The sequence below is a fragment of the Fukomys damarensis genome, unplaced genomic scaffold (genome assembly GCF_012274545.1).
Source record: "Fukomys damarensis isolate Sample0158 unplaced genomic scaffold, DMR_v1.0_HiC HiC_scaffold_11, whole genome shotgun sequence".
Taxonomy (NCBI): Eukaryota; Metazoa; Chordata; class Mammalia; order Rodentia; family Bathyergidae; genus Fukomys; species Fukomys damarensis.
The window spans coordinates 11,617,055-11,641,401 of record NW_022900923.1 but is presented as its reverse complement, the minus strand read 5'-3'; the positions used below and the strand labels follow the sequence as shown (position 1 = coordinate 11,641,401).

Genomic DNA, 24,347 nt, shown 5'->3' with positions numbered 1-24,347 from the left:
TCCCCCTTCCTGTCTTGTCTCCTGTTAGGTAACCAGGTGCTACGGGGAGCACCTAGCATCTGTTATTGCTGGCATTCGTATCCCAAACCCAGATACTCCAGGTCTGTCTCCTGGAGAAGAGGGCTCCTCTCATGTGTGACCTGCTGAAGACAGTTGTAAATCCTTGCCTGTTTCCAGCCAACCTCAACCATTTATATCAGCCCAAGATAAAAATGCCTAAGATAATGCAGCCATGTTCTAAATGCTGTAGGAAAAGACTACATCAGAACTAGGCTAGAACAGCCATTACAGTAGCTGGAGTCCAGAGGTGCTCAACTGAGAATTCCATCTCTCCCTGGAAGAGAGAGGCACAACAACCTTTTGTGGACCCAGAGGTTGGGGATTTGCTCCCAAATATCCCCTTTGTCCCTCCCTTTGTCTCGAGGGTCCAATCAGTCTACCATCTGTGAATTAATCAGGACCTGCAGATTTATATTCTCAGTTGGTACCAGGTCTTAGGATGTGGAATGCAGCTTGCTCTGTTTGTCCCTAACACTGCTTCACCTCATCTTAGGAGACAATCCCAAGATGCAGTGAGTAATCTATCCACATGTCAAAAGAGCCGCTCAGATTCCGCCCTAGATCTCGACGCCCAGACTGAGGCACTCCTAACTGCCTGTCCTCCAATGGAAGTTTCTCTACCCGCTTGAAGTGTCTGCTTCCATTTTACTTTAATTTTTGCAGTTTGGGATCAAACCCAGGGCCTCATGAATACTAGACATGTGCTGTACCACAGCTATCCCCTCAGGTCATATCTTTTTATATTTTAAGGTGCTCTTACCAAATCTACATAAGAACTAGGTTCAAATACATTTTTCTTTTGTCCATGGGTGAGATGGCGCCTTTCACTTTGTCTTCAGTATTATTCCTGGCAATGTACAGCATAGTTGGTTTGGCTCTCTTGTCACAATCTTAGACTGAATGTTCAGGCAACTAAGTCCTTGGGTTCCCTTCCTGCATTGTGAACAGTTATGCAGAGCCTATCACTTCACACAGAGAGCTTGAATTATCTCACTCAAATATTTCTCATGGCCCTTGTTAAAGCTCGTCTTCTCATCTCTTCCTGTTTATTCTATATTGGTGATTTTGTTTTTATTACCCGAAAGAATGTAGGTCCAACTTTGGAGATTTTCCATGGTACTTTTTTATCTTAATACTTCAAAAAAGTGTTTAATATGGCCAATTCCATATGTTTGCTTAGAAACTCCAATTATTAACACTTTTTGTCCTGGAGAAAATGACCTTTTGTCCTAATTCTCTATTCTCTAGGAGAATTCTCTCATCCTCTCAAAACATTTCCCAATCCCAAGAGAAGTCATCTATTAGTCTTAGTGTATAACTGATGTGCAATATCTTGCACAATTTTCTGGGTTTTGTCACAAGGGTCCACCTGGGTAGCCATCACAGTCAGGGTGATGAACACACCCACTGCCCAACTGCCTCCTGCTCTTTGTTATGAGTCCCTCCTGTCCTCATTCCCAGTCAACCCCTGACATGCTTTCTGACACTAAATGAGTTTATACTGCCTATAATTTTATTTAATGGAAATAATATCATATGTAGTCTTCTGTTTTTAGAGGAAGAGTCTGGCTTCTTTCACTCATAATTATTTCAAGATTCAGCCATGTTGTCACAGGTAACCATAGCCTGTGTAATCTAAAGAATATTCCCTTGTACAGCTAGCCCTCATCTTCAGCCATTAGAGGACATCTGAGTTTCTAATTTTTGGCTTTTATGAATGATACTGTTATGAATATTCATGTACAGTCTTTCTGTGAGCATATGCCTTCCTTTTTCTTCAGAAAATATGTAGGAGTGGAAAGGCTGGGTGGCATCATAGCAAAAACGAAATCCTCCTGCTTCTGGGATGACATAATTTGAAGGACTTTCTGGAAATCTAGGTATATTTTGTTTTCTTTCTTTAGGCATTTTTCTCAAAGAAAGTAAACATAGTTCTCAAAGAACAAGATAAAGAAGTAAAAGTAGATGGGACTTTGAAATTATATCTCTTCTTCTTCAGAACTTGCTTTATCCACCAAGATTCTCAATCGTAACTCTATAAAGTGGCATGTGGCAGCTATGTGCCCAGGTTGCACACAATCCCATAGGTAAGAGGAAATGCAAGTCCCCCATTCGTGGAAGCTCCATGCTACGCAGGTGTTAACACACACAAGAGGCTACTCAGACTTCCCATCAGCCCACCTGGGGTGTATTATTTGTGGGGCCCAAGGAATTTATGACTTAGAACAGAGTAGAAGGTAAAGAAGACATTCCTGTGCTTTGTTTCTCAGGCCATTAGACTTGTCTTAAAATTTATGTAAAATAAAAGCCAAAACAAACAGAGAGCCAGAAAGAGAAGAGAATAATAAGTGAAGAAGGTTAGAGGGAAAAATAAGGGGATTAAGTTCTTAGATTCTGTGTTTCATGTAACTTCCCTTATCTTCAAATATTTTTTTAAGCAAAGGTCAAAAGACCTGAGGTGAATCATTGCTTAGGTTTCAGAGCTGTGGTGGGAGATCTTGTTTGAGTCATCACCCTGAATGCCTCTTTTGTGAAGGGGGTAATCACAGAATTAACGGGTTGTGATTTTGAAGCTCCAGGTGTATAGGAAATAGTCTTGTTATTTTTAATTTATGAGCTCCTGTAGCAAAAGGGATTTTTTCCCCCTGCATGTGTAAAAAAATACTAGTGATGCTTAAATTTACTGCAGCTTGAACAACACTTTACTTCCCTTCTCCCACCGCCCCCCCAGCTAAGCAGGATCCAGGCTCCATAAATCAATGTTCCTCATATGCCCAGATTTGAAGGAAATAAAGAACATGCAAAGTAGTAAATCCACTGCAGATCTTCCAGGCAGTGGCTGGGAATCAGTGCCATGGGGGGAGAAGCTTAATGATTTATGGTGCCTATTTTTATTTTCTCTATCTTTAGTGTGAAAGTTAAAACTAAATGCTCAATATGGTAAGGAATAAATGATATGGGATTCTCCAACTTACCCAAAAGATATAGTGATCAAATTAAACACGTCACCAGGCAGGGACATGATGAACAAGGCATGGAAAAGATGGAATGGATGGAGCTTCACTAAGAGATCAGAAGGTGTCAGCCCAGCCACCTGAACACTGAGGAACAACTTCAGCCAGTCTCCACGTGGGCCTGCTGAATTCCACTGAACACAGAGTAGCTTCATACTAAACGTGGTACTGATTCTAGAGGTGGTGGTTAATTTCATGTGCCGAGTTGGATTAGGCAGTGGTGCGTAGACGTTTGGCCATGCACCAAAGTAGATGCTGCTGTGAAGGTATTTTCCAGATGAGATGAACAAGTGAAATTAGGAGACTCAGAAAAGCAGACTACACTCCATAAAGTGGATGAACTTCACCCACTCAGTGAAAATATTACAAGAAAAGATGGAGGCTCCCAGGAGAGGAAGGAGGTCTGCCTTGTCACTGACTCTGGACTCCCCACTGCAACATTAACCCTTGCTGAAATTTCTAGCCATGATGATGATGATGATGATGATGATGATGATGGCGGTGCTCTACCACTGAGCTGCATCCTCCAACTCCAGCCCTGCAGATTGGACTTGCCCACCCCTGCAATCTCTTGGCTCAGCTGTGTACCCCACCAAGACGGGGAGGACTGTGCATGGTTACTTCTCTGACCTAGCTGACAAATATCTCCATTCCAAACTCAATGTCCTACTGACATTGCTATTAAAAGGGGGCTGTGCTGTGTGCTGTGCCAGGGGTTCAGCCCTCTGTAGGTGCAGGTGGGAGATGGCAAAAGTGTGTTTCAGCATTAGAATCTCCTGAGAACTCCATCTCCAGTGTACAGAGAGAGTATAGGAAGGAACTCGGCAAGCTGCTTTGAAGAAAATTTTTTTACAATGGAGCAATTCTTTAGATGAAAGCACCCACCTTAGGGACACAAGTGAAAGTACTTAGTCCCCATGATACAGCGTCCAGAAGGAAGCCCTGGGCCTCAGAGTTCAGTGGCCACAGTGGAGCCAGGAGTACATGGGCTTCTCCAGTGCCCTGGAGTCACTGATCTGAAAGTGGAACTTAATTATCCTGCCACAAGGTCAGACTTGCCCCAGGAGGGGTTGGGGAGACTGACACACTCTTCGGTGGGCTCCCTAAGAGTTCTGAGAGGCACTCACCAAATATTTATCCTGTAGCAGCCACAAGCCAGGCCTTACTACAGGAAATGAGGGTGCAAGAAAAGAACAAGCTGGGCATGTTCTCCTCTCCATGGATCACTCATTCAAGAAGCGGGGGACGGGCAACAGACAAGAAGCAAATGAGTAAGGTGTTCTCTGATAATCACAGGTGCTGGAGGAAGCCACTTTTAATTTCTAGACAACCTAAATATGGCGTAGGTGGCTCTGGATGTGCTCAACTTCTCTGCCCTGGACTTCCATGTTTTTTTAAACGTCTGGAAATGGGACTGGCTACCTCCCTGGACTGAGAGTTCCTTGATAGTAGTGGCTGTCTTCTTGCTGTCTTTAATGTCTCCCAGGCTGATAAGACGCCTGATATAAACTATGGATGCATGTATGTAAGGACAGACAGATGGATGGAAGAGGATGTACTGCCACTGTCTTACACCAGGTTCCCTCAGACACATCCCAGAACAAGGATGACAAGGCTACTAGGCTTAACTGGGAGTTAAGGTAGTGACTCTAGGCAGTAATCACAGGAAGTGACACAAGGAGGGGTAATACAGAAGAGCCTGTGTAATAAGGCAATGAAAAGTGGGGAACTGGACCTCAGTCCCATTTAGGAAGCTGGGAAACAGGGTGGACCATGTGTCAGAGTTATCCCAAAGGAGGAAGAAAGGAGCTTGTTCAGTGTTGCCTGGAAGCCGCTCCCATGAGACATTAACTCCCAGGCACTCTGGCCTGTGCATGGGCGGGTGTAGGGGCTCCAGCGGCCAGAGGAAACCTGTGGGTACAGTCACAGGTACAGGCTTTGGGAGCTGTGTAGAAGAAAGAGACTGATGAGTGCTAACAAGGTGGGGAAGGGAGAGGCCACCAATATCTGACTCCGCTGCTTCTCCTGAGCCCCTGTGGGACTTGGAGAGGATGGTATGTGGGTGACCACAGAGGTCGGGAAGGAAAGGAGGACTCCGCAGCCAGGTCAGCCTGGATAACAAGTGGGGAATCCTCAGCTCTCCTAATTCTGAACCTAACACGCAGAGCTGTGCCTCGTGGGTAGAAACAGGGTCTTATTTTTATTTTAAAACACTTGAAGGCGGTGAAAGCACAAATGGAGATTGTTAAGATTACTGAGTATTTTTTCCATCCCTCAAAGGTGTCTCTAAAATTCTGGATAGGCAGGTTAAAAGACAGTCTGCTTTCCCCACAAATGCTACCTTGCCACTTTAGATTTAGCAACAAAAAGATGGCTATGATAATATGTGGAAATCTATTTGAGAAAAATGAACCATATTTATTTTTAAAGCATCTATAAGATTGGAAATAAATTTTGAGTGATGGCTTATATTCTCTCACTCTCCCCCGACCTCTTTATACAAAGGGGCTTGCCTGGTGTTGATTACATACTTTTTCACTGCAGATCCCCAAGAGAATTTCTTTCTTTGTCACTGCCAAGCTCCTTTCTTTCCTTTGCTAGGGTTTAAAAGGACAGAGTATGGACTCTTAAGGCTTTGCTTTCGGAAGATGCCAAGAAAATGACACAGGCCATTATTTCTAGTCTCATGAAATTCTATTTCCCAAAGTTCAGTGTGTTTTATGAGCAAGCATACCAGGTGCCAGGAAAAGAAGCATCTAAGTACCATGTAATGCTGAGGCCAATTTTGCATACACTATATAAAAGATAGGTGATTATCAGAAGGGGTGCACTGCTGAACCTGACCATGTTAAACCAATAACGAAAAGTTTTCCATTTGTTTATCCACTAGAATTATTTTTAATCACTGATACAAGGATGAAGGAAAAGCTAAGGCTAAACAATAAATTGTGCTATTTTTAGCCACAATCTCAGAGTTTCTTTTAAATATTTAATTCTTTTGCAAAGCAGGGCAGAGAAGTTTCCAAGTACACTTGGGATTATAGCTTGCCCCTTCAGCACCCATGGGCCAAGTTCTTTCTGTGTATCAGGCAGTGGCTAGGTGGGGGTTAGATTCAGCTTCTATTCTCAAGAAATCAGAACAAGTAACAGAAACATTCATCAGACAGTGATCTGACAGATGAAAGAGGAAGCATTTCTTAGTCATCAGAGAGAAGAAATAGAACCATTCACTTCTATTTTAGAGGCAAGAAAACAAAAATCTCACATTGAGGAAATTTCTCAGTACAGAAAGCAGAGACACCAGGATGACCTATTTTGAACCTAATTATTATGTCAGTATACCTTAAATTCCTCCTTCCTAGATCATCAATGGGGAGCCAATGTCTTATCCGGTCGATAGACAACACCGCAGACAGATCTGTTTTCATCAACAATATGATTCATCAGCATACTGGACCTCTACCCAATACCACATCCTACAATACATCTTTAGTTTCTATGTCTGCCACATGATTTTATCCCCAAATGCTTTACATACTTCACCAAGACAGCTATAGAATTAAAATAATAAATCAAAGCAGAGGGACAGAGAGCAAAGAGGTTTATTCAAGGGAGGAAAAAGACAGGTTTTCAATGAGACAGGGAAAAGATGGAGAGCCCTACTCTGCCTGTGCTAGTCTTGTAACTCATAAGTCTTTCTCTGTTTTAACTCTTCCTTGGGTTTATTGTCCTGGGCAATATCACGGCTCTCATCCCTTGCAAATCCTCCTCTTGAAAAGACAACTACGTGCTTCCAGTTTAATAAGAAGCTCAATTTCCTGATGACGTCTCTGTTCACGCTTCATTAAGATGCTATCTCCCCCAAACATGCCAGAGCTAAAAGAATAATTTGATTCCTGAGCACGTGGCTTGAACGGAATAGAACATGCAAAGTTCTGGAAGAACTTCAGAGGCAGATGATCTCAAGACTCAGCTGCCTCTTTCCGTTTTGTCTGAGATTCATTCATTCATTCATTCATTCACTTAACAAATATTCACTCCATAGCAGGTATTATGGGAGGATGCAGAGGTGAGACAGAAAAATTAAAATAAGAACACAGCAAGTCATCAAAATTCTTTCCCCCGGCTCCTGTGTGTGCTTTGTCTTCACCCTTTACTTGGGTCTCACCACCCTTGCAGGAGACTCCTTACTCCCTGATCATCTGCCTATCTCAACCCACCTTGGATTTGGAGGCAGGAAAACACAGTGGTTAAGAGTGTACCTGTATTCATTCAACAAATATTCTAGAGTGTGCTTTTAGGTGTTGGGACTTCAGCAAAGAACAGAGAGATAAATGTCCCTGCCTTTTGGAGCTCACACTGTGGCTCATGGGCTTTGCAATGAGTCCGGTTCAAATGCCTGTTCACTGCAGACTAGATGTGTCATTGGTCAAGTTCCTCTGCCTCTCTGTGCTGAAGTTTCTGCATCTAAACGATGGGACCCTAATAGGGTCAGCTGAGGGAGCTTTTGAAGATTAAATGTGTGCGGAGAACTCAGGATAGAAAAGCTTCAATAAACGCAGGTGATTGCAATTTTCCAATAAGTACTAGAGAAACAAGTTACAGATGTGCTGCAGTGGGGTTTGGTAGCAGAGTAGGCCAGGAAATGCTGGAGAAGCATCCATGAGGGGCAGCTGCATGCTCTCCCCACCCACCTGTCTCTCCTCAGCACAGGTCTCTCCTCTGCCCCTTCTGAGTCCACTCCAGGTCACCCCACTCACCCCCTCAGCACCCAATTCAAACCCTGAGGGTGTTAATAAAGGAAAAGACCATTTCCCCCTTTGACTTCGATTTTACGTAATTTTGTGGTGAATTTTTGCTGTCAATGTAATGATAATCCCAGGGCCACCAAACTGTATGGTAATGGAGTTCTTATTGCTCCTTTCTTTCTTCCTTTTTCCTTTCCTTTTCTCTCTTATTCTTGGAGACCAGTTTTTCCAAGACTATAAAAACTAAAAATTGAAATGCTATCAACAGCTTTGGAAGTGTTTAGTCAACCCAGATGGATGTGGCTCTAAGTAGTGCTCTCTGTGCGGGGCTTTGGTTTTTCCCTTCCTGGGGACACCCAGTTCTACTGGGAGATTTTGAGGACCAGCTTGCTGTCAGCTGCTTGTGTATGTGGCTTGCTCTTTGAGACCTGATGCTGGCCTTTTCAACTGCCACAGAAGACCCTGGTAGTCATTAAGCAGGATTACAAAGTGCCCCATAAACATACTATGAAGGTGGCCATGAAAAAGTTGTCCACTACAGCTGAGTGTGGTGATGCATGCTTGTAATCCCAGCACTCTGGGAAGCTGAGGCAGAAGGATCTCAAGTTTGAGCCCAGCCTGGGCAACTTATCAACTTAGTGAGAGCCTGTCTCAAAATTTAGAATTACAGAAAAGGACTGGGAATTATAGCTCAGTTCAAAGGTCTTGGGGTTCAATCCCCAGGACTGAGAAAAAAAAAGCTGTCTGCTCCAAAGCAAAGAGAAATTGCTGAAATTTTCACTGAGAGCTGAACTCCATCTTCCTTGATAACAAGTGGCATCTTAACATCATCTCTGGGATTTAGATGACGTTTACACAGTACTATCACATTTCCATCTAATCCTCATGGCCGTCTTGTGAAGTAGATACAATGATCTCCATTGGACAGAGTAAACAGAAGCTTATCCGAGTTAAGTAACTTGCCTGGCGTCAGGCTGCAGATTCCACCTGGAGCTGTTGCATCTTTCCATTTGCCACAACCCCCCACTCCCGCCAACATGAGTGAAAAAGACACCCGCAAAGCACAGTAAGAACCAGGATGCTGAAGTCTGGGGGCACTGTAGGAAAATCTCTGAGATCCTTTGGGCTCACGACAGTGCTCCGCCCATAAACACCCACACCAGACACGAATGGTTTGCAACCGAGGCAAAGCTGTGCAAATGATTCCCAGGTGTCTGGAGCTGCCAGCCAACACCCTACTGGCCATGAGTCAGACAAAGGACATGTTGAATGTGAAAATGCCCAATTTTACACACTGCCTGCAGTGGGAGGTGGGAAGGGGCTGCACACGCTGGCCATTTTCTGTAGCACCAATCAGCAGCTCAGAATGGTGTGTGCCCAGCTGCAGATGGCTGCACACCGAACCTAGATCAGCCTCCATGGAGGCTTCTGGGTGAGCACACTGGCCCTGAGGGTTACTCATTGGAAGCCTTTTAGGATTTTTCTTAAGTCACTGAATCACGGCCACATTTTTCTCCTGTGCTTTTGCTGCCTCTCATAAGCAATCAAGGACGTAAAGCTTCATGCAGCAAACACCTGAAACTCTTTCCTGAGGCCTTTGAGATCTGATGGCCTAAATATACGCTTGGCTCCTTCCTAATGTTTTCATACTGCAGCGGAGGTGAGTTAAAGTGAAACCATATTCATCCAACTATGATTCCTAAAAATTCACTTCATCAACATACATGAGTCAGAGTCCTTTCTTCTCCAAGAAGTCCATGAACTCTTTTATAAGAAAAGCAAAGCTCAGATCTGCCAGGAATAAATAAACAAAAAGCCCAGGGAGTATGGGCTTGACATCCAATGCAGGCCTTCAAAAATCTCTGCCGTGACCTGTGCTAAAATGGGAGTAGCAGGACCCTGGTCTTTCCCCGCGCCCAGTTAAGAGAAGATGTCTTTTGCCTTGGCTGGGCCCACACAGCATTGGCTGCATTTCAGTCCCCACCACTGGATGTATTGTTTGTTCCACAAGCAAATGGCCCAAGTGTGCACAAGTTTGACCAGTGTCCCATAGGAAGTTCAGTGGTGACCCCACTCCCAGGGGAAACCTTGGAATGGGCAGATAAAGCAGGAGTGGGCAAGAGGAGTAATGCGGGGTAGAGGGAAAGGAAAGGCAGTAAGTCCTGGCAAGTCTTGGGCAAGTGAGGAGTCAGGCCGGGTCCGACCCCCTTCAGTGGAAACCAAACAGGAAACTGGAAAAAATAGTAATCCCGCTATGGTTCCCTTCCTGTCACCCGAGACCCAATGCAATGTTAAGGTGGTTTTTCTCCTGTGATGCCGGCCAATGTATTTCTGATGGGAAGATGTGAGCATCTAAGGAGCTGTGCCTAATGGAAGAACAAAAGGACCACCTTGGGAGTGGTCCTGCGCTCCTTGCATCCTTCGTAGACTCAATGAACTCCTAGCATATAACGAAATACCATTGTTAATGTGTTAAGTGCCCAGGGGCTAAAAAAAAAAAGCCCTCTGCATGAGATTATATGTGAAATGCATTGCTGTAGCCAGCACAAGGTGCCATTTAAGTTGGCGGTGGAAGTGGTAGTAATAACTACAGAAACAGCTGGTACACAGTGGTGTGTGCATAGGTGGCACCGAAGGCAGAGACCACCAAGGGGCTGACAAGAAGGGTGGCCTGGTCCTGAAGGCAGTGCCAGGAAGCAGGAGTAGGCACTCTCTGCTCTGCTCAGCCCCTGACCCCAGGCCCCAAGCTGGTCTTGCCTTTAATGCCATGGCAATCTCTGGCCTGCTCAAAACAGCCATAAAACTTCCAGGGACACGCTCCCGAGACTTGGTAATGCAAGGAGCCTTTTAAAGATGAAGACTGAAGAAACCGCACAAGGCATTGAGAAGGTCAGAAGAGTGACTTCCCTATGAAAAGAATGAGTTGGGGCCAATGGCACAGAGCTGGAGGAGTTGGAGGGAGGAAAAGCAGGCCGCTTGGCAAGTGAGAGAGAAGGCAGAGCACGTGCATCCAGGAGCCCCGTCTGAGGGCAACGCCACAGGGAGGTCAAGGCCTACACCGACCCAGGAAATCCTAGACCCAGGACAGACATATTTTTAATCAGCTGTAAAAGTAATTATATAAAGGTCTGGATTTCTAAGAAAAGAAGTGATGAGTATAAAATAATCCTGTTGGAGGGAAGAGAGAGAGAGAGAGAGAAAACCCCGGCTAATACAACGGACCCAAGAGTGAGTGAAAGGGCAGACAAAAAAAGGGTTTGAAGCCAAGAGTAAGCTGAAGTCAACAGAATCTGTGAAAACAGAGTGGAAGGCCACTTCTCTACATTAAGAAAATAGGGAGATCTTAAATAAAAAGTACGGATAATAAAAGATGCCCTTACTATAATTTTACTTGAAAATTTGCATTTGGTAGAAATGTTGTAAACTAAATGTAAGTGCTATAAACAAAAGATAATACAATTAGAAGTGATGTTGGAATAGAAACGGAAGTCACGAGCTCACTGATTCCACAGAGCTGGCCACACCCTGGTCTGAGCACTGGAAATTTTTGTTATTTTTTTCACACACTTGCTCTGAATGCAGACAAAAATCCTCTGGAGGCTAAGAAACTGAAAAGAAACTGAAGTTGTTAATGATTGTTCAGGTTATCGGGAAAAGAAAATTCAATGTGAAGACTTGAGGTTATGCAAAAGATTCATTATATTTTCCAAGGTTCAAGGCAATTTGATCTGCTCCCTGCTCTTCAAACAATGAAGATCCCACTGCCTCCACCTGCAGTGATAGGGTTTCACTCTGGGGATTTTACTGAGTTTCACACACTTTATATGTTACAAGGCAAAGTGCATAATTAAGTAAAATCTACTGAGTGAACAGCTAACACATGAGAAAATCTAATCATACCTTACCTCGCCATTTCATATTGATGCAACAACTATGCAAAGGAGATTCCCACACTTGAAATTTTTTCTACACTCAAATCCAGCACATGACAGTTAACCAACTTGAAGAACAAATACTAATCTCTTTTATTCATTTCCATTTTTGTTATTTCTTTTTTAGAAAACATGTTTTCTAAATACAGATTACTGAAATTCTAAAATACAAACACCAAGATGCTGTTTATTTAGAAAAACAGAGATTCGGGCAAGAGGCATAAAAGGACAGAACGGATGCTTTGAGCTCCATCATTCCCTAAAGCAGCGCTTCTGAGACTACCTGGGGCAAAGGGCCAGCTTTTCCTTTGTTTTGTATTACTTATAGCCTGATCTTTTATTCTTAGATTCAACAGATACTATCTGAATGTGTCCCCTTCCAAAATTCGTGTTGAAACTGAATCCCCATTGTGTTGGTACTGAGGTTGGGTCTTCAGAGGGTGAAGAGGCCACAAGGGCTCTGACTTCACAGCTAGATTCCTGTCCCTATGAAACAAGCTGGTCTCTCTTACCCTTCCATCCTCCACCATATGAGGACCCATTAACAAGGCTCCATCTTGAAACAAAGAGCAGCCCTCAACAGACACCAATGCTGGCGCCCTGATCTTAGACTTCCCAGCCTCCAAAGTTGCAAGAAATAAATTTCTTTTCTTTGAAAATTACCCACTTTGGGGCATTCTGATGTAAAAGCACAATGGACTAAGACAATGGGCTTAGAAGAATTCTGCCAAGTGTTACAGAAGTTTCCAGTGCTTCCTCTCAATGTCCACAGTTGTCACAGAAGAGACCCTGTGTGATCCAACACCTGTCCAGTAACTACACTGGGAGAAACACAGTCCAAAAGCATCATTGCTCAATCATATTTGGAATTTTATTTCATAGATATTGAACTTGACATGCAGTGAGGTCCATGCACACCTTTACCCATAGTTCTGAAAGGTAAACATTTTTTAAAGCCCCAGATTATAAAGAAAATCCTCAGCCAATATTTTTTTGTTGTTCTACTTGTCTTATTAAACAAGCTGTAGGGTCCACTCTTTTCAAAGATTTTTTATAAATAATGATTATCAGTTTATCATGATGAGGAAAAACAACCTACTGTGTCTTTCTGTATAGGCTTTGCACAGTAAATAGGAACATGGGCTCCCACAAAAAAGGAAATAGATGGCTTCCTCACTCTGCCACTTCCCAGCTGTGTAATTTGGGGCCAGAAACTGGTACAATCTGGATCATAAACATCCCCCAGAAGTCCACAGGTTACAGGCTTGGTCTTCAGGATGGTGCTATGGGGAAGTGGGAGAACCTTTAACAGGCGGAACCTCATGGAAGGAGGTGAAGTGAGTGGTGGCACGGCACAAAGGTATAGAGACTCTGGCGCCTCCTTACTCTTTGGTCCCTGACCATGAGGTGAGTGGTTTTGTTCTGCCAGGCATTCCTGTCATGATGGGCTACCACAGGCCCCAAGCAATGATGCTTATAGGTTATGGACTAAAAATTCTATAACTGTAAGCCAAAGTAAACCTTTCTTCCTTCTAAGTTGATCATCTCAGGTATTTGTTAAAGTAACAGAAAACTGACTGACACATTAAATTGAACCCCAGGGTTATGTTTTCTGTAGCCATAAAACATGGAAAATAATAGGATCTACCTCATGAGGCTAGTCTGAGGATAAAGGGGAGTTTTCCACATTAAAAGCTCAGGTAATAGAGTGATGAACGCCTAGTCATTAGTACACATCATCCACTGTGGCCACAAATTTGGCAAGTGATGTCTTTCCTGTGTAAAGTGAAATGGCTCCAGCATAGTTTTCTGCAAACAACCCAGTCTCGTTCCTGACATGGAGTTGCAAAAGAATTCCGGGCCCTGCAGACCCAGGGGGCTGCATCTTGAAAACTGGTGAGCATAGACCTAAGGGGTAGGAACTGACTCTGCCCCCAAATTCCTCTGAGGACAGAGAGTCCTTCTCCTCCATGTGAAAACATAACCACGGAAACATTTCCAATCCCAACACTAGTGACAGGTCTGTATTTCACTTCCATCAAAAGCTGCCTGTACCATGACCTTCCCACAGCTTGACTGCAGCTGAAACCTAAAGGCAGTTTGATAATGACTCCGTTTACTTTTGGACAACATAAGCTGAGTTGTCTGAGTCATCACATGGTGCTCCGGGGACCCAAAGAGGTGAGATCCTCCCTGGCTCTGTCTCTTGACCGGGAGCAAGCCACTCAACCTTCCTCTGTAGGCACCCATCAGTTATGGGCAGGGTGTTAAGTCTGCCTCCCTTGTTAGGAGAGGACAAGCCCAACTCTTATTGATGAGAAGAGCAGGGCAACATATAATAACAGGTGAGGGGTAGAGTGTGTGTGTGTGTGTATAATATATATATAGTGTGTGTATGTGCGTGCATGTGTGTGTTTTGTTGTTCACATGATACTTTTCCCCCCTGTGCACTGTGAACTTTTTTTTTTTTTTTTTTTTAAGCAAGGGGTACCACTCGTGTGTGACCCAAAGAGGTGAGATCCTCCCTGGCTCTGTCTCTTGACCGGGAGCAAGCCACTCAACCTTCCTCTGTAGGCACCCATCAGTTATGGGCAGGGTGTTAAGTCTGCCTCCCTTGTTAGGAGAGGACAAGCCCAACTCTTATTGATGAGAAGAGCAGGGCAACATATAATAACAGGTGAGGGGTAGAGTGTGTGTGTGTGTGTATAATATATATATAGTGTGTGTATGTGCGTGCATGTGTGTGTTTTGTTGTTCACATGATACTTTTCCCCCCTGTGCACTGTGAACTTTTTTTTTTTTTTTTTTTTAAGTACCGGGGATCAAACTCGGGTCCTTGCACTTGCAGGGCAGGCAAAAGAACCACTAAATCTCCAGCCACTTGTGAACCTTTTACATACAGGCCATGTACTTCCACTGTCTCCAACATTAAGCTCTAAGTGCTACCAATGTTCACAACAAAGAAAATAATGCATAATTAGGCAGCCTTATGGATCTTCTCCAGCTCTTTGAAGACTCAGACCTTAAGCTTGCAATTCTAAGAGATAAGTTTCAGAGTCTTGCTTATTGCCAACGTCATGTGTAGGGCCTCCCCTAACTGCTGTCACTGGCCCATCCACCTAGCATCTGCCTAGGTGTCTCTGTTTCACTCCTGGTTGTGTGAGTCACAGAGAAGACTATCTGAGCCAGTCATTTGTTAGCAGCGGATTCCTTCCCTGGTGTTTGTTTGCATGTTTGTAAGTTGTCCCTAATGAATCTGGCCTTGGGCACCATTTAGTGTTCCCAGGCCTATCTCATTTCCACAGCCCTCACTGGCTCTAATGATGCCGCTGGCTTCCTGGCACCAGCAGACTCCTGTTCTCTCTCTCTTCCATCAGGGAGACTTCTTACTTTCTGCTTCAAATCCTTCTGGAATTTTTGTTTTGTTGCATAAGGCAATTTTCTGTAAAATTCTCTGGAAGGATTCTAAACTAAAGATTTTTCACATTCAACAAATCTCAGGTTAGGAAGGCACATTTTGGAATGCTATCAAGGCCAGATAACCCTTCAAAATAACCTTGATCTCCCTCAGTGATGAGAACCTCAATCCCCCCTGCACAGTTTGAACTATATGTTCTCCTGCATTCTCACCTGGGAAATATCTCCTTTCTGTCACGAGGTCTCGGTCAGCCTTTCACCTATGCACCTGGGTGCTCCATGGATCCCACCAAAACCCTTTTTACAATGACCCAAGTGACTGCTGAAGAAAGCTAGAAGGTACCCTTAATCCTTCTCTTCTCAAGACTAAACCTGCACAGTACAGCTTCTTAGACCCTCAACACCCTGGCCACCCCCCTCTATTACTCTCTAGTAACCGATCTGGGTCCTAGGAGCTCCTGGGCTTGTGTCGTTTCCTTGTAAACTGTTCCATCTCTTCGTGAACATGACCTCCCAACACGCTCAGGATTCCAGCACGCTCAACAGTCCAGAAAATGCAGAGATTCCCATGAAGTCAGAGCTAACAAGGACTCCACTCCCTAGTGTCCAACACAGACAGGTTTCCTGTTTTTTCCCACACATGGAAGTTGGCCCACACATTCGGAGGACTGTAAACATGGCACCAAAGCACTGCGAGCTCCTTAAAGCTGTCTTCCAACACACCTCTATCATATCTTAATTCAGGACATTAGCCCTCTGTCCTCCTCACCTGCTTCTTTCCCAGTCAGATCCCTTCCTTATATCCATGTCCTGGATGTTGCCATTCATAAGGATAAGACCAGTTACACAATATTCCGTCTTCCTGACACAGTGACCATGTCCATATTGAACTGACATTTGTGAGGCATTTTATAATTTACAATTGCCTTATCTTCATCTTTGGAATAGATGTTATCCTTATTGTATAGACCAGGAAGCTGAGGCAGGGCTGGGTCCTGAACCCAAGGGATCTTTGGATCTTAAGAGAAAATTTTCTAAGATTCAGTTCCAAGTATCAGATACATATTTTGGGAGGGATTGAACTTGGGTCCTTGGGCTTGCGAGACAGGTGCCAGAAACACTGAGCTAAATCCCTGCCCTCAGTTCCAAGTATCAAATAAAGAAAGAGGCATAGAGAAAAAAGTAGAGGAATCTGGTTTCTATTTCTGGCTTTTCTATAAACTAACTCACAGATGAGCTTTCCTGGTCCTCAGTTTCCTCATTCACAAAGTAAGGAGATTGAATTAGACAACCCCTGAAATTTTGTCCAGCTCAGCTGTCCTGTGTCTCCAGCCCTGTCTCTGTCATGTGGCTAAAATTAGGGAGAAAACATTGTTAAAATACCTTTCTTTTTTGTTTCTCATGTTTTTAAGTTTCCAAGATTAACTGAATAGTATTTGATAACTATCCAGCCAGTCTATCAAGAAGGAAAAAAAAATTGCCCTCTATGTAATAGTCAATTTGGGGGCAGTAATTAACAGATATATCTGAAACATCAGCCTCAGGGCTGCACCTACAAAAGTCCTCATCCTAAGGATGACCATCTTGAGAGGATAGATCCTCACAGCAGTGAATCCCAAAGCAGGGGACAGGGGAAACTGTCTGCAGACATCTCTGGTAGTCTTATGGGTGAGAGAAATACTGCTAGCAGGCAGAGACTAAGATTCACTGATTATCACAGAGGCACAGGACAGTTCCCACAGCAGAGGTGTCCAGGCCACAATGTCAGTAGTGCCAAGCTTGGGAAAGCCTGTCCTAAACATCCAAGTCAAGAGCGCCCCAAAGTTGAATTCTCTTTTAACTGCAAGGGTCCAGGAAGGTTGCCAACTAGCTGAGCGTACATGAAAGAATCAAGGATCTCAGCATCTCTCTTACCTTGCGAAGAAGGATGCAGCCACCGAGGTCCCTGTGGATGTCTCGCTGGCCACACAGGAGCCCTGTGAGGCTGGGACACTGCAGGCCGTGGGCTTGTCTGTATTGTAGCGGTTCAGTGCCACTTCTGTCAGTCCCTCGCGGGCACTCTCGGTCATCAACTGGGAGATCTGACAAGGAAAAAGGACACTGGGCTCATTCCCTGAGTTTACTGCATTTGCTGACCATGCCCAGCTGCTCTCTATTATTGGGTAAGGGCATGAGGGTGTGGGGAGGGGCACCCTAAAAGTTTACACGGCCCCTGCATTCAGTCCCATGTGGGTGCACAGAGCTTCTCTGGGAGATTCGCCAGCATTTTAGACAGGATATTTTCTCAGTTTCATCTAAATAATGAAATAAAATAATCCCTTAACTAGTAAGTCTCATTATATCTTTGCCTGCCACACTGCAACAACATTTGAGTAGAAGGCATCAACTCTTATCTAAATGCTCTTTGCAGCCCAAGACCACAATAGTAACATCAACTCATGCTCTCTTAGCAGCAGTAGTCCCAAAAGCTCTCAAGTGGTGAGGTATGGCAAAGGTAGAGTTAAATTCAGGGAGAACCAATCTCACTAAGAATTTAAGGAATCGAGCAAAATACTATTTTGTGACTGTGGTTGTGGTCTGCTGTGGGAAATTGGCAAAAAAGGAGAATTAGAGAAGCAAAACAAACAAACAAACAAACACAATCACCATGAATTACCAACGGCCTTCATGGAAGATCTAGATAGTCTCAATGGATTTAATTTTCCTTCTTCGTTAGAAACAAAGGCTTCCATTTTATTTGTAATGATTTCCTTTATAAAGGGATCCCAAGTGACTAGTCTGTCTATATCCCATAATGTGCTCTGAAGAATCACACTTTGCAGCAAAATGAGAATCCTTTTGAGAAATATACTTTTGGAAAGTTCCAATCCCATGATAGATATGATAATTTCAGAGGCAAAGTGTAAGTGTGCTATGTGGAAAACCTGTTACTTTAAACCATCAGTCTGGTTGCAAAAAGGAAAAAAATATTACTTAAAAAAAAGCAAACTTTTGTTTAACCAAGCCTTAAATGTAAAGTGGAAAATGTTCCTGATCACTTAGTGAATACAAGTTTCATAAAGCAACGATCAGGAACAGTTTCCACCATGTAATGGCGCAGGCCGGTAGGCCAGTGAAGGAATCCCATTTGTTAACCCTGGAACATAAAAACATTTGTACTTTTCATTGTCAGCAGAACAGCCATTTACTCGGCATCCCATTGACTCGAATCTTTGCTCTGCTTAAATTCCTGCTCTTCCTTGGAAAGCCTTGGCATTATTCAGCTGAAATTCTGCAGGCACACACTTTCTTCTCGTTCATTCAGTGCATCGGAAGGAAACTTGACCCAAGTAAGAGAAACTGGAGAGGAGGCGGCAATGGCAGCTGATGGCCCGGAGGACATTCCCCATGTCAGCAAGGGCTGCCGGCTCTGCAGAGGACCCATGTCATGTGTCACCTCCTCAGCTTCCTCCATTGCCTGTGGGCTGGGGGTCCCCTCTGTCAGCTGCCCCTCTCCAGGGGCGAGGCAGACCAGAGGGATTTGGCACACACACTGTCGTCCCCTATACCATTGATGCAGCCCAGGTGGTGCATGATGCCGAGCTGTACAACATCCAGGAACAAAATGAAACCCTCCAACTCACAGCACCATTTAAAAAGCCATAGTATAGTCTAGGGTACACACATCCGCAAGGATGCTTGAAAGGATGTCGGGGGACCCAGCCAGTGAGTGTTTTATGTAACTTTTTGTACCCCATGCCTATCTCTCACCCAGTCTTCTGTTTGTGTTGTTCCCTTTTCATTATTGTATTTCTGGTCCAAAGTTTGAAAGGCAAGGAGCAGAATTTCCCAGCCTCGATATCTACCCTTTGCCCTGCTGCTACAAACACTGAGAGACACAACCAAGACCTGTGGCGGCGACCGGAAAGATGCCAGTCTGAGAGTTACAGGCTCCAAATTCCTCTGCACAGCCTGCAGGCCCAGGGGTTTCAAAAGGCCACTTGGCAAATGAATTTCGATGCCTGTCTTCTCTACAAGAGCACCACTGGCTGCCTCGTCCCAAGCTACACTGGATCTCTTGTAAAATACTGGGTTCGTGGGAATGGAACACCGCATTTGCAAGCCTGTAAGTAGAGTGAGGCCATAATCAACTGTTTTTAGAAGTTAGAATCACAGAATGTCTTACAGCCAGACAGCATTTCCAAGTTCATCAGCCTCCAAGTGCGCGTCCTGAGGTAAGACGCCTGAGGACTAGAGGAAGGATCTGTCCCCTCAGTTTGTAGTGGGAATCGGGAGTCTGAGTCTTTTGCCATTGCCAGTCCCTCCTCCCTTCTTGTAACTGCCCCTCGCTCTCTCTATACAAAAACTTAAACATTTCCCCATTTTCCTAATTAAATAAAATTTAGCACATAGGGGAAAATAAAATAAAAATAAAACATGCAAGCGTATATCTACTACCATCACTAACAGATATTAATATTTTATCTTAGAAGCCACTTTCTAAAAGAAACAAAACATAAAATTGAAACCGAGACCGAGGCTCGTGCATCCTGCCCTGCCACACACGCATCCTGGTGACTGCTCTTGGGGTCTGCGGGGCTCCTTTCCCTCCAAACTTGGGGCAGAAGTACAGTAACAAAACGGAAAGAACACAGACAGAAGATGGGGTGAGAGAGCCGGGTCGCACCAGTTCTCCAGCCTGTAGACTCAGTTGTCCTCGTCCGTCAAAGTCAGACATGTGGCTTCAGTGACAGCTTCTAATACACAGAGAGCCACACCGTCCTTCCTGTCCCCTTCCCCTACACAGCCAGGATCATGTTCTTGTTCTTTTCTGCCCACTTCCATGGTATCCATTCCTGCAAGAGCCCGGCTGAGCTCATATTGAAGTTTCATTCTTTAGATTTTATTATGCTCGTTTCACGATGCTAAAGAATATACCCCTCTCCCCACAATGCCTCCTACAAGTTCATGTTCTCACGGTATTTAAACCAAATATTCTCATGAGGGACTACAAACGATCTGAAATAGCACACCATGTTTTGGCTGTAGCAACTGCTAACTTGCCTCCCTCTCACTCTCCATATTCCAGGGCTCTGGCCTGCCCCAAGGTATGCCTCAAACAAACCTCCCTCTCCTTCTGCCACAGGCCCTTTACATATGCCTTCCTCTGTGTCTGTAATATTTGTGCTTTTCCTTCTGTATCTGTACCATGGCTTATAATATGCATCTAATAGTAGCTAATGCTTCTTACTTCACAAGACAGAAGATCTAGCACTGATTTTCCCACCACTATATCTTAAGATCAACACAATGCCAGGCATACAAGATACTGAAGTCGTATTTCTGGCATAAGAGACATTGCTATTTTCTACTGCTCATATTTATCTAGTTAAATCTTAAGATATTTCTTCTTAAAATCTCATTCTTTTGATAGGATAACTCAGTGGTAGAGTACTTGCCTAGTGAGGCCCTAGGTTAATATCCAGTACTGAAAAAAAATTTTTTTCTCTATTTTGTTGAACTATTAGGATACAGCTATTTTCCCCCAACTCTTGTCACCGCCAAAAAAGAGTGCTTTGCCTCCACTGTATGATAGTTTTTCATTTGCAGTGCTGGGAGTTGAACCCAGAGCCCCACACGTGAAAGGCAAGCACTGTACCACTGAGCCATCCCCACAGCCCTTTTTCAGTCCAGTGTTCAACTGCTAATTCATTCATACGAACAACTGCGTATTGGGTACTTTGCATATGCCAGGCATTGGGCTGAGTAGGTGTGCAAACATTTCTCAGCATCTGAAGTATCTTCAGTAGTTGCTTTTTTCCCCCTTTCAAGTTGGGTAGTTTTGCTGGCAGTTAACATCTTGTACAAAGACAGGCTACAGGACAACTGGCCGGAAGTAACCTCTCTTCCCTCGTCTTGACTACATCATTAGAATTTTGATACAGAGAGGAGCTAGGTTTGCTTTACCACTTTCTTCTGCCAGGAAGTTCCTGCCTTGAAGCCAGCTCACCACAGACTGAATTTCTGGAGACCATGAGAGAAAGTGAACCTCTCCTCCCTTAATTTGTGGGTGTCCGGTATTGTGTCTCTGCAATGAAAAAGCTGACTAATACACGCTCCTGGAGCCCTCCCCTCAGGAAACCCCCTCACTCAGGCTGTTCTCACGACACCCTTCCCACAACCCACTACTGAAAACATCCCGGGCAGCAGGAGTCCTCCTGAAACTTAACCTTCACAACACAGTTCTGAACCAAGAGGCTTATTTTTAAGGATTCTGATTTACCTCTGCTTTGCAGATTTTTCTGAATTTATTTCCTCTCTTGCAATAATTGCAAAAGATATACGAGTCTTCCTGAGAAAATTCAGATTTCAAAACCTCAAAATATCCATCTAATATATTTGAGCATCCTAAAATCTGGGGGAAGGGACTCATTATCCGGATCATGGGGATGCATCACTGTCACCAGCTACAAGCAGCAGCTGAAACTCGCTGGGCAGTCCTAATCACAAACTTGCGAGGGGGACCAGATTTTCACCACAGGATGGTGTTTGGTTTGGTTCTGATTAAAACCTGCTTTTAGCTCTCCAGCTCGGTTACACGGGACCATTTCACTGCTCAATGGTATCTGTTACTTTCAAAACACCACATCATATCCTGCAGGGAGTGGGAGGTAAATTAAATACAGGGTAATAGTAAAAAGGAACAGGCTGCAGGGAGAAGGCACATGTGTGTTTGCACAGGTGCTGACACACATGTGTGTGTGCACGTGGGCTCCTTAATGTGAGCATCCCATGCTCCGTTATGTGTATACAGAGAGCTGCTTTCCACTGACCACATGGCAATGTTTCCCTCTATAGTTGTAACCTTAGGTAAGATTCATGTCTTTAAATCACACGTACATTTTTGCACAGATCCTTCAGTATTAGGAGCTTGGTACTTGCACCCAAGAAATAGTGAATCTTAGATTTGGATATGATCTTGATCACACAACCAGAACAAAGGACACGGGGCTCTTACCAAGGTTGCTTCATGTTGCAAACTGCAATCCACATGCCACTGACCTTTAACCTCCCCACTGAAGGATCAACTCTGAGAGCCACCGGCTTGTGTCAGCATGGGACTTCATCTTAAATGGCATTACTGAACCAGAGAGCACCTCCCTACAACTCTGTCAAGATAGCAGGGAACTCCAGAGAGTATCCATTTCCTGTGTAGACATCTTTGGATAGCAATTGCTTCCTACTTGGTCCTTAATTAACTACCTTTCATGACATGATACCTCCAATCCCAGGAAATCGTGTCTAATAACATTTTCTATGACACAATTAATATCTCACTGTCCTGACATCATTTATTGTTGTTTGTTCTCCCTTTATTTCATGTTTTATGATTCTGTAAACAGTGGGTGCTCAATAAACACATCTGACCAGTGTTGGCACAAATCACCTCCTAGTTATCTCAAAGAATACCATTGCAGCTTATTGTTAACCCTCAGGCTTGTCTGAGGATGTTTCTATGCTGTCAGTTCTTGTGCACTTAGGGAATTAGGACACCAGCATATACTTTCAAAAAGCAGCTAAAAAAAATATAAATTAGGGAAATCAATCTGCAAAGGAAAAGATCCAACAATCCATCCCAGACGAACAATTGCTTTCTGATCACGTAGCTGTCCCACAGTAGAAAGCTAGCAGAAAGCTGACAAATGTGGGCTGAAAGGTACCCTCTTCCTCTGGGAATCACAGTGCAGTGACTCAGGCCCACAAACGCCTGATTCAGCTTTGCTTCAATCAGAAAGGGACAGAAACAAACATTTGTGCACTTTTAAAATATCCGAGTCTAGGCTTTCATGTGTCCATCTCCACCTTGAGCCACAGAGGAGGTCCCGGCAAGATCACCTCTGAGGTGTGGCCACCACTCTGTGAGCCACCACAGTCTTTCTCCTGGGCCAGGGACAAGTAGGTGCGGAGGCTCCTGCTCTGACAACCACAGTATCTGTCTCCTGCCTCAATGCCACTCTCTCCGGGGACTGAAACGCTGCATCTCACAAGTTATACTGACTTCATCCTCGTAGAAGAAACAAAGAAACAGCATACGTAAGAGGGGAGCAGCGCTGGCCTTCAGCCGGCTGTCCCTCTCCTGCGGTGCCTGTGTGTGCCAGCACCTCCAGACCCACTGCTCTCAGAACGCCCTAACTTACTCCACACAGCTCTTTACTTCCATGCCTTCCTGCTTCCGAGGGCTCAGCCAACACGTAGACCCTATTTAGACTTTAACTGTGCCTTCCTTGTGTCTTCTCCATAACCCAGAGCTGGGGCAAGGAAGTTTTAAAGTCAGGCAATGTGAGGAGCCCAACCTCAGCAAGGTTTGTGATAGGGTCAAAGCTGACCTGGGCAGGACAAGTTTGTGTTTAGAAGTTTCTGCTTCACTGCAGCAGGTTAACTAATGCTTGGCTCTTTTCAATTGAATAACAGGTACTGAAAACTAGGGCAATAAAATGGATTTTTTCCTAGCTCAGCAAAAGAGATTGTTTGTTTTTATGGTACTGGGGTTCAAACCCAGGGCTCGAAAATGCTAAGTGAGTATAACTGAGCTACTGTCCCAGCTCTTTTACTTTTTTTTTTTGAGACAGAGTCTTGCTAAATTGTCCGGGCTGGCTTTCAACTTGCAATTCTCCTGTTTCAACTTCCCAAGTAGTTGGGATTACAGGTGTGCACCACCACCCCACATGAAAGAGTTTATATTTTCAAAAAAAGCAACAACACAGAATAACAAATGTGGTATGATAGCCTCTCTGTGAGATGTCCAGAATAGTCAAATTCACAGGGATGGAAAGTAGACTGGTGGTTTCCAGGGAGCAGGGGAGTAGGCACAAGACTCAGTGTCCAATGGGGACAGAGTTTCAGTTTGAGGGGACACAGAGAGTGGCAAAGGTAACAGCTGCAGAACAGTGAGAACTAAGTACCACTGAACTTCAGGCTTAAAAATGGTAGAGATGCTAAATTTTACAGTGGCATTGAAAAAAAACCTCACAAAGAATTAGTTCCTTTCAACTCATTCCACGGTGCCACATCTGCTCTGCCTTTAGAGAGGCAGGGAGGGCGGGACAGGCATCAGGATGCTCAGTGAGGGACCAGAGTCAGAGAAGACGGCCAAGAAGCCAGGACGTGGTCCGCCAGTATCTACCATGTGTTTCTCC

General features: G+C 44.3%; 1 protein-coding gene across 1 annotated transcript in view; it reads right to left on the bottom strand.

Annotated features, from left to right (window-relative positions):
- Window positions 1-24,347, bottom strand: part of Kif26b (kinesin family member 26B) — a 333,340-nt gene that overhangs the window by 223,988 nt on the left and 85,005 nt on the right. The window contains exon 8 of the mRNA XM_033761959.1: window positions 17,086-17,252. Coding sequence (XP_033617850.1) covers window positions 17,086-17,252 — 167 coding nt within the window. The remainder of the gene's footprint in view (window positions 1-17,085; window positions 17,253-24,347) is intronic.